General features: G+C 50.7%; 1 protein-coding gene across 4 annotated transcripts; it reads right to left on the bottom strand.

The window, feature by feature from the left end:
• Positions 1-3,211: 3,211 nt before the first annotated feature.
• Zmynd15 (zinc finger MYND-type containing 15) lies at positions 3,212-10,255 on the bottom strand. 4 transcript variants are annotated; one of them, XM_070001625.1, is made up of 14 exons: positions 10,120-10,255; positions 8,856-9,468; positions 7,629-7,863; positions 7,386-7,541; positions 6,943-7,103; positions 5,822-5,974; positions 5,436-5,516; positions 5,178-5,294; positions 4,993-5,081; positions 4,805-4,903; positions 4,496-4,649; positions 4,346-4,404; positions 3,913-4,073; positions 3,212-3,526 (listed from the first exon to the last, which is right to left on the bottom strand). In XM_070001625.1, the coding sequence occupies exons 2-14, from the start codon at positions 9,436-9,438 to the stop codon at positions 3,355-3,357; spliced, it is 2,220 nt and encodes a 739-aa protein (XP_069857726.1). In that variant the 5' UTR covers positions 9,439-9,468; positions 10,120-10,255; the 3' UTR covers positions 3,212-3,354. The 4 variants fall into 4 exon arrangements, with proteins under 4 accessions (XP_069857726.1, XP_069857727.1, XP_069857725.1 ...); XM_070001626.1 differs by lacking the exon at positions 10,120-10,255 and adding an exon at positions 9,923-9,942; XM_070001624.1 differs by lacking the exon at positions 10,120-10,255 and adding an exon at positions 9,877-9,933.
• Between the last annotated feature and the right edge of the window lie 79 nt (positions 10,256-10,334).

Genomic DNA, 10,334 nt, shown 5'->3' with positions numbered 1-10,334 from the left:
GAAAGAAAGAAAGAAAGGGGGGAGGGAGGGAGGGAGAAAGGAAGGAAGGAGAGTCTATTACAGAATAAACAAGGAATAAGACATAGAACAGTCTATACAAGCAATGTATTGCTGAGTGCTAGTGGCTACTCAGGAGTCTGAGCTCTGAAGATCACATTTTAAAGCCAGCCTAGGCAAGAATCTGTGAAACTATCTACAACTAACAACCAAAGAACCATAAGTGGAGCTGTGGCCGAAGTGGTAAAGGGCCAGCCTTGAGCAGGAAGAAAAGCTAAGGATAGCACCCAGGCTCTGAGTTCAATCCCCAGCCCCAGTACCTACACACACACACACACACACACACACACACACACACACACACACACACACACACACACACACACACAGAGGCAATGTATAGATCCCATTTCTTAATTGGGACCTATTGTGAAAGGCATCTTTGAGGTAACTAAGAAATGTTAGTGTGAACTGGGCACTAGAAGATATTAAAGAATTACTGTAAGGCCAGGCACTAGTGGCTCATACCTATAATTCTAGCTACTCAGGAAGCTGAGATCTGAGGATCATAGTTCAAAGCCAGCCAGGGCAGGAAACTCTGTGAGACTCTTTTCTCCAATAAACCACTCAGAAAAATGGAAGTGGTGCTGTGGCTCAAGTGGTAGAGTACTAGCCTTGAGCTGAAGAGCTGGGGGACAGCACCTAGGCCCTGAGTTCAAGACCCATGACCGACAAAAAGAAAAAGACATAGATATAGAAAAAGAATTACTGTAAGTAGGCACTGGTGGCTCACTCTTATAATCCTAGCTACTCAGGAAGCTAAGATCTGAGGATCACGGTTCACAACCAGTCTGGGCAGAAAAGTCCCCATAAGACTCTTATCTCCGGGAGTGAAGCTGTGGCTCAAGTGGTAGAGCACTAGCCTTGAACAAAAGAGCTCAGAAATGGCTCCCAGGCTCTGAGTTCAAGCCCCACAACTGACCAAAAAGAAAAAAAAAGAATTACTGTTAACTTCACCAGATGTGATAGTGGTATTCATAATTGTGTTTTCAAAAAGTCCTATTTATAGGTGTATCTAAGTGACATGATGTCTGGGGTATGCTTTAATATGCTCTGGAAAAGATGGAGCCTAGCATGCATGAAGCCCTGGGATTGATTCCTCAGTACCACATAAACAGAAAAAGCCAGAAGTGGTGATAGTGGTAGAGTGTTAGTCTTGAGCAAAAGAAGCTCAGGGACAATGCCCAGGCCCTGAGTTCAAGCCTCAGGACTGGAGAAAGCAAGCAAGCAAGCAAGCAAGAGAAAGAAAGAAAGAAAGAAAGAAAGAAAGAAAGAAAGAAAGAAAGAAAGAAAGAAAGAAAGAAAGAAAGAAAGAAAGAAAGAAAGATATGGGAATATTGCAAGGTGCAAAATATTACCTGTTGTTGAAGCTGTCTTATGAGTTATTGTTCTCTGGGCTTTTTGTGTTTACTTCAAATCTCAGATAATACATTAAGAGAACGATAGGAAGAAAAGCATATTATAAGCTATTCTAGACAATCTAGTCCTGCTTTTTTTTTTTTTTTTTTGCCAGTCCTGGGGCTTGAACTCAGGACCTGTCCCTGAGCTTCTTTTGCTCAAGGCTAGCACTTGAGCCACAGTTCCACATCTGGCTTTTTCTTCCTTCTGTTTATGTGTATTGAGGAATTGAACCCAGTGCTTCATGCATGCTAGGCAAACACTCAATCACTAAGCCATATTCGTAGCCCTAATCTTGCTTTCTAACCTACTTTGAAATAATCTTAAATTCTGATTAATTGCAAAGACATAGAACGTTCCCATATGACATTTACCACCTTTCTCTACTATTGCCTCTCATACAACCCGTGGCATGTTCATCAAAAGGAAGAAATTAGCATTACTACAATACTATTGTAATCTGTAGAAAGCCTACGGATACTAAACTGTAGACTTTGCTCAGTTTTCTGCCAGTATCTCCAACCAAGATACCACATAGTATTTAGCTCTGTGTCTTCTTTAAATCTGTCACAGTTTTTGTGGTCTTTCTTTTTTGTGTGTGTATGTGCTAGTACTGGGGCTTGAACTCAGGCAGGGCTTGCATTTTTGCTTGGCTTTTTCACTCAAGGCTGGTTGGTGCACGACTATTTGAACCACAGCTCCAAATCTCACTTTTTGGTGGTTAACAAAGATAAGAATCTCACAAGCCAGGCACTGGTGGCTCATGTAATCCTAGCTACTTAGGAGACTAAGATCTAAGGAAGGCAGTTTGGGCAGGAAAGTCTGTGAGACTCTTATCTCCAATTAACCACCAGAAAACTGGAAGTGAAGTTGTGGGTCAAAGTGGTAGAGAGTGCTAGCTAGCCCTGAGCAAAAGAGCTTAGGGGCGATGCCCAGGCCCTGAGTTCAAGTCCCACAACCAACCCCCACCTCCCACCCCCCAAAAAAATCTCACAGATTTTCAAGGTTTTCATATCCAGTCTGATTTGTAATAATCATTCTCAGATGTTAGCCTCCTGAGCAGCTAGATTACAGGTTTGAGCGACTGGTGCCCAGCTTAGTCTTATCTATGTCTTTGATGTGTGTGTGTGTGTGTGTGTGTGTGTGTGTGTGTGTGTGTGTCCCTGAGATTCTTTTTCTCAGGGCTAGCACTCTACCACTTGAGCAACAGCACTACTCACAGACTTTCCTGCCTGGGCTAGCTTTGAACTGTGATTCTCCGATCTCAGCTTCCTGTGTAGCTAGCTAGATTCCAAACCTGAGCCACTGGCACCCAGCAAGAAGGAATGCTTTGGCTGCAATATGGAGATGAGCTAAGGCAGCACGTGCAGTGGGAGTGAAATGGATGGGGCTGTGATTTTAGGCAACTCTATGCAGTATATGTAAGGGAGGTGAGAAAGTGGAGTTAAATGACTGGGGTCTTTCATTGAATGCAAAAACAGAAATCAGTGTCCTTAGCTCTTTGTCTGCTTCCCCAATTCACTACTGAGAAAGCCACTCTTTGTTTGTGGCCTTCCTTTGTCTTGGGGTTGGACCCTACGGGTTATGGGGGTAAATGTGCTGATTTACTGACATATACATTGGGAGAGAAAACTGGGATTGTGAGGGAAGATTGGCACCCACCAAGCTGAGTTAGAGAGACTGCTCTGGGAGTACCAAGAAAGCCGTCCTTAAATTCTTTTCAATGACCCAGTCGTGAGCGCTGTCAGTGACTCCGTGGTTTCAAACAAGATATTTTATTTACCTTTTTGTGTTCCACCACCTATAGTAGTCCTCCTCCCGCTGGGCCCTGGGTGTTTTCCTATTTGCTTTTGGCGGGTATGTTTAGGGAGGAGAGGGGTGGGGCACCACATCCAAGCATCATTTCCGCCGGCGGGCCCCACGCCCAGCTTTCTTTTCAGCTCGACGCCTTCGGGTGGGAGCGGGAGGAGCCGCGGGAGTTGGGGCCGGGGGCGCGGGGCCTGGCGCCGGACGGGCCCAGTTGCCTTGCGGGGCCTTGTAGATCAGGTGGAAGATGAAGGCGTTGCAGTACCTGAAGGAGGAGGCGCGTGGGCAGGGGCGGGGCGGGGCCAGGCCGCTCGGAGGCGGGGCCAGGCTGCTCGGAGGCGGGGCCAGGACGCTCGGAGGCGGGGCTTGTAGGCCCTGAGCTCACGGGGGCGGGGCTAGTGTAAGGCTCCCCAGGCTGGAGGGCCTTAGCCATTGGATCAGGAGTTGTGACCTGGTGACCTGCATCTACAGGGAATGGGTTGCAGGTGGTTGAGACCAGCCAGGGGTCTAGTGAGTAGTGAAGACCGAGAAGGCAGGTTGTAGGGCTGGGGCAGGGAGGGGCAGTCCCGGGTTGGGGAGACCTTTTAGATGCAGAGAGTAAAAGAAATAAATGGGTCAAGGAGAGAAATAAGGAGGGTCTTCGGGGCTTACCAGGGCATGCAGTTATCGGCCGCTCGGAGGCGAAACGGGGAGCGGAAGGGGTTGGGCTGTGGCGAGCTAGTGCCCCCTCCTGTGGCCACCGCCATGATCTGGTCATCCATCACACAGCCATACTCACTGCTCTCGGTGAAGAAAGCTGGGACTCGGAGGGACTGGAGGTGGAAGAAGCGGGTCCTCAGAGACTCTCGGGAGGCCCCAGGTCCAGACACAGTCTGAGGGCTTAGCCGCGCCCCCCATTTCACCACCTCCCAGGGCAGACAAGGTTGAAAAGTGAGGTCCAAGGACAGACCAGGATGCTAGAGAGTCATAAAACAGGTAGCAGGTGACTAGAGGACCTGTGGAGGCTCCCTAGATCAACTGGTGGAGAAGAGGAGAGACCAAAGTCTTTCAAGAAAGAAGGGGCTAAGCTGGTGAGATTCCTTACCTGTAGCCGGGGCAGAGAGCTTAGCCAGGTATCCTTGAGACCAAAGCCAGAATTAAATCCTGCCGAGGGAGAGTATGAATGGAGATGCTGGCTCCCATGGTACCTCCTCTTTTCCTACATGCAACCTCCAAGCCCTACCCAAGCTCTTACCAATAACTAGATCAGGCTTGGGTCCCTGGAGCATGTGGTAGGGTCTAGCCGACACCTTGATCTGCAAGTCCCTGCGGCCTCCCTTCTCCTTAATCCCAGAGCAGAGTCGTGAGGATATCCCAGAACCAGAACGGACAGACACCTCATGGCCATCCTGTGGGACCAGGAATAAAGTGGGGAAGCCACTAGAAATCAGTATTAGAGGATGTGCCCACAAGATAGAAGAAAATTTTGAGGAAAGGTAGAGCCCCATCAGGAAGCCACTAGAGAGATTAGGGCTGAAGAGCAGGACCCTCCTTAAGTCCTTACCCTCTGCAGGGTAAAATGCTGCTGGTCACTCTCAAGGGGCAGACCATCACCCACAAATTGTAACTCCAAAGCCACATGGGGGAGCAGGACCAAAAGCTCCTGAAGGACAGAGAGGAAGACAGATCTGAGTCCTGCCCTCTGTCCACTCCTACCCCCAGTGCCCAGTCTTCAGGATGGGAGAGACTTACCCAAAATACCATGATGAGGTCAAACTCCTTCCCAGCCTCCACCACATGGATCTTCAACGACTGCTTGTTCTGGATGTTGAGCTCAGGGACTGATGGGAAGTGAAGTCAACTCACTTAAGGATATGATCTCCCTCATTGCTTTCCTTCCCCTTCCATCCCCTCATCATGTATGTTGCACTTCTTACAGGACTGAGGCACCAGATGGGTGATGACGTAGTACACAGTCAGTGGGTAGGTGAGAAGCACAGCCAGGGGGGAGTCAAGGCTGAGGCCCCGCCATGCATAGTAATCCTGCCATGACCCTGGAGAGAGTAAGTTCATGGGGAACCTGGCTGTAGAACTAGACCCCACCCCCAACCTTACTGGTCTAATAGCACCACCACCCCTTTTCTCAGCCACCAAAGCTGCTGGCCCTCTGATTCATGTCTCAAGCCCTCACTCACCAAAAAGGCCCCTGGGTGGATCTAGGGGCACTGGAGGCATCAGGGCAGGCCCTTCTCCCTGGAGAAGTTGGTAGGGATCTCCTAAGAGGATGAAAGGGATGAACAGACTTGAGGTCAGGAAAGCTCTCACTTCCCCATCACTTTCTCTCTCCCATAGGGTTATTGCCTGAGAAAGGTCCTAGACATGCTCTAAAAGGGATGGGGTATACCTTGGGCTGCGGTGGCTATTTTGAGGGCTGAGAAAAGCTTGTAATGGCCTTGACAGTGTTAGATAAGAGGCTGGTATTTATAGGGAGGAGTTAACTGAGACCTGGACAGCTTTTGCTCCCCTATCCTTCTCCCTAGAGTAAGGGACCCACACCTGACCAAAAAAAATGGCCACTCACCACTGAGAAGAAGGTTGAGGGATGGTGTGCTGTCCCAGGGGTGACTGGAGGTACCAGGCCCTGGAATCAGCATGCTGAGCTGGGTCCAGTAGCCACGAGTCAGGCCTCGCGAGGCCAGGAAGGCTTCCTTGTTAAAGGTTTCACTGGTTACCTCTGTAGGAAGAGGAGAATAGTTAAGGATCTTAAACTCTGCTCTGCTTTCCTCCAAGGACCCTGGGTCCAGTTCTGGTTAGGGAGGAGGGAAGTATTATTTCTAAGCATCTACAATGTACCAGGGACTGTGTATCAATTCCTGTGGGATTTTCTACTTGTTAGTCTCCTTTCGTAGATGAGAAGCCTAAGTTAGGCTCCAACAAGTAAAGTGATGTGTTGTTTTTGTGTGTGTGTGCTGGTACTGGGGCTTCAACTCAGGGCCTCACACTCTTATTTGACTTTTTCACTCAAGGCTGGCTTTCTACCACTTAAGCCATATCTCTACTTTTGGCTTTTTGCTAGTTAATTGCAAATAAGAGTCTTGCAGATTTTTCTCCCTGGATTGGCTTCAAACTATGATCCTCAGATCTCAGTCTCCTGAGTAGCTACAATTACAGGAATGATCCACAAGTGCCTGGGTCACGCTGCCAGTTAGAGGTGCAAGTGGGAAGCAAGCATTTGAATTCCTGCCCCCAAATCCTCTATGTTCTCTCAGAGACCCAGACACCCAGTCTCTGGTTCAGATACTCTGTCTCCAGCTCCAAATACACTTCAGCTTTTATCCTAGGGATTTCTTTTCTTTTTCTTTTTTTGGGGGGGGTCCGGTCGTGGGGCCTGAACTCTGGGCCTGGGCACTGTCCCTCAGCTCTTCAGCTCAAGGCTAGCGCTCTACCACTTAAGCCACAGCACCACTTCCGGCTTTTTTCTTTTTGCTTATGTGGTGCTGAGGAATCGAACCCAGGGCCTCAGGCATGCAAGGCAAGTGCTCTACCACTGAGCCACCTTCCCAGCCCTGTCCTAGGGATTTCTACTTCAGCCAGACATCCCAGCCTTCAACCCCGTTATCTTGTTCCCAGGGCCCTCAGGTATCAGTCTCAAAGTCACAGACACAGTGTCTCTTCTCCCTCACTTTGACAACCCCATGGTACCTGCGGTGTAGGTGAAAGGCAGAGTTGCCAGTTCCCCTGCTCGTTCCATAAAAGCTGCAAGCCTTGGGCACCAAAACCGGTGGCTCACATCATCTGGACATCGCCGCCAATCAGCCTGGAGACAAGCCTCTCCACAGTACAAGACGGCACTGCACTGGGGGCTGGGGACACAGGTGGTTACAAGTACCTAGTGTTAGTCTCTCTTGGTCCTGCCAGCTGTGCACCTGCCCTACAGCTGCCCTTGTGTCATTTGGCCTGTCCATCTTACTCCCTCTAACGGCCGATAACAGCTTGTGTTTTTGTCTTTTCCATGTTTTCTTATCTCCCCCTGGCCCTCCCTCTCTCCACTGGAACTCCCACTGGCTTGGCTTGTTTTATCACTGTTTGGCTGATGATTAGGTTTTTCCTCAGACTCCACCCTTGTATACAGGCTGCTTACTTACCAGGGTGTCAACTTCACTTCAAAGCTGTGCCTGTGACAAACATGGCAGGTTCGAGCCCGAAGGGAGGCAAAAGTGAAGCCTGGCCGAGGACCCCAGGTCCGCATAGGGGTCTTGGCTAACTTCACGCCCAGCCTTGGGACCAGGGTTTCCAGCTCTCTGAATGGGGTGAAGATGGCATTGGGCTGAGGGGCTCAGGAATGCAGGTCCCAGGCCTCCCCACCCTCTGATACCAGAGTTGTGTACCGATGCAGCTTGGCGTCTCCCACAGTCAACTGTCTGGGCTTCCGAGGGTCCCCAGAGCCCATGGGGCAGGCCATGCTGTGGCAGAGGAGCACATAGGCCCGAGGAGCCAGGTTCTCAGTTCCTGAGCCCCGGCCTGTGCTCCCCTGACCTCCATCTATTAGCAGATCAATGCCCAAAATGGTGCCATGCTCATCTGTCACCAGTAAGAGGCAGGAAAGGTGCAGAGGGGCAGCCTCTGGGGAAAGAGAGTACAAAGATGGTCATGGTCAGCGGTGCCAAACTCAGATGCCTGCAAGGGCTAGACAAATAACTGCAGTGAGTAAAGAAGTCTAGGAAGAAGAGGGCATGCCTCATCTAAAGCGACAGCTGATACAAAGTGCCAGGATTGGCTGCATATAGAAAGGCAGGCATCCTATGAACAACTTCAGGTTTGGGGGAGTGAAATGGTAGAATGCCTGCCTAGCAAGCCCAAGGACCTGAGTTCAAATTCTAATAGCAAATGCCCTCCCACCCCGAAAAAAAACTTTCATAAAAAAATCTTTAGACTTTTCTTTTTTTTTTTTTGCCGGTCATGGGGCCTGAACTCTGGGTCTGGGCGCTGTCCCTCAGCTCTTCAGCTCAAGACTAGCGCTCTACCACTGCAGCCACAGTGCCACTTCCGGCTTTTTCTGTTTATGTGGTGCTGAGGAATCGAACCCAGGGCCTCATGATTGCAAGGCATGCACTCTACCGCTGAGCTACCTTCCCAGCCCTAGACTTTTCTTGATAAGGTAAAAATCTAGACTTCTGGATTTTTATTCCAGATTAAAATAAAAACATTGTGGTTGCTGGGTACTGGTGGCTCATGTGTCTGTAATCCTAGTGACTCAGGAGGCTTAGATGTGAAGACTGCAGTTCTAAGCCAGCCCAAGCAGAAAATCTGTGAGTCTCATCTGCAATTAAACAGCAAAAAGCTGAAGTGGAAGTGTGGCTCAAGTGGTAGAGCAATATGGCCTTGAGCAAAAAAAGCCAGGTGACAGCATGAAACCCTAAGTTCAAGCCCCAGTACCAGAACATACCAACCTCCCCCCCCCCAAAAAAAAACCCCACAGTGAATAATGTAGATTTTTTTTTTTTTTTAGGCCAGATCTACCCACCAGTTTATGACTCCTGACTGGCAGGGGATGGATTCAGAAGGAAAAGATAACTGGTCAGGGGCTAAAGCCTGGGACAAACTTAGTTTCTTACCACTTCTCTGTCCCTTCCTCTTCTGGGATGCATTTTCATTGTCCCCTCTGTCCTCTCTGCAGCCATCATCACCACCTGCCTCCTGCTCAGCCACCTCTGGCTCCCCTGGAAACTTTGCCTCCGGAGGGAATTCCTTGCTGATAGGGGCTGGTTCCCCATTTTCCAGAAGTTCCACCTTCTCTGTCCCAGCACGGTCTTCCTGTCCAATCATGTCTTCATCTTCTTCCTCCTCCCCCTCCCCTTCCTCTCCTTCCTCTAGGCTGACAAAGCTGACATAGGGGCTCAGGTCTTGCAGGTGGAGTGGAGGCTCATCTCCCAGGAGTCTGGCAGCTCCAAAGCCTGGTCCAGGACCTGGCTCTGCCCCTTGTCCCAGGCTGATGCCCACACTACGGTTGGGCAAGACATGGAGCACCCAGAGGGCAGGGTCTTGAGGCAGCCTTCTGATCTGAGCCTCCAGCTGTCGCCAACGGCCCTCGAGGCTGGTACCCACGGTCCCCCTCTCTGCCACGAATTTGCGAAACCAGCCAAAAAGGAGAGCAGCGAAATCAAGGAACTCATCCCGGTATCCAGATACAAATTCCATGTCATCAGGTGCACAGGGCCTGGGCCCAAACTAAGCAGAGGAAGAGATATGTGGTGAGGGACAGGATAATGGTGAGAACTTGTTTTGGAGGGGGAAGGTCACCAAACGAGGGAGGGTGTAGATTCAAGGGTCACTTAGGGTGGGATCTATGGATGAGTCTTACGGAGCTAAAAATAAGTTTTCAGGGACAAAGGTGAGGCGTTCAAGGATGAGAATGGGGGAGCTAAGTGACATGGGTGAATAGGGTTGGGGACAGATACTCAGGGATGAGACATTATTTGGGGCTCAGATACTCTTAACAAAAGGTTTTGACTGAAGGCTAACCCCATGGGGGAGGACTTGTGGAGAAGGGAATGGGAGCTGGGGCATCTCTTGGGCTTGGATTGGGTTTGGCATGAGCCGCAGTAGATCTCTATCCCTTTCCCTGACGCCCCACACCTTTCTCCGGTACCTGCAGCCGCCACCACTTTTCGAAGGTAAATACCTCGTGGTAAGGGGTGGTGGCGTCGTGACGTCAGGGCTGCCCGAGCCCACCGCCCGCCCAGAGGTCCGCAGCGCAGAGGCCACGCCCCCGCAGGCAGCCACGCCCCATATGGCAGGCCACGCCCCCGGCGGCCACGCTCTGTCCCGCAGCCCACGCGTGGTGGGGCGCAGGCCTGGAGACTCTGCGGACCGACTCACGGGATGCCGTGGGGACGAAGCCGGGCCCGGAGAAGGGAAGACATCCTGGAACAGGTGGCCAGGTGCGGAGAGCCTTCATTTCACAGGTGGGCAGCATCTTCCCCCGGCAAAAGGAGACTGGCATCCGTGACCCCGTGACCCCGTCGCGCGTTCTGCCTCGGTCCGGCTGACCTCGGTCTCTTCTCGAATCGTCTTTCACTTTCGTCTGCCTCCCC

Source organism: Dipodomys merriami, unplaced genomic scaffold (genome assembly GCF_024711535.1).
Source record: "Dipodomys merriami isolate MVZ:Mamm:240054 unplaced genomic scaffold, mDipMer1.0.p SCAF_59, whole genome shotgun sequence".
Lineage (NCBI taxonomy): Eukaryota > Metazoa > Chordata > Mammalia > Rodentia > Heteromyidae > Dipodomys > Dipodomys merriami.
This window is presented reverse-complemented; position numbering and strand designations above follow the sequence as displayed.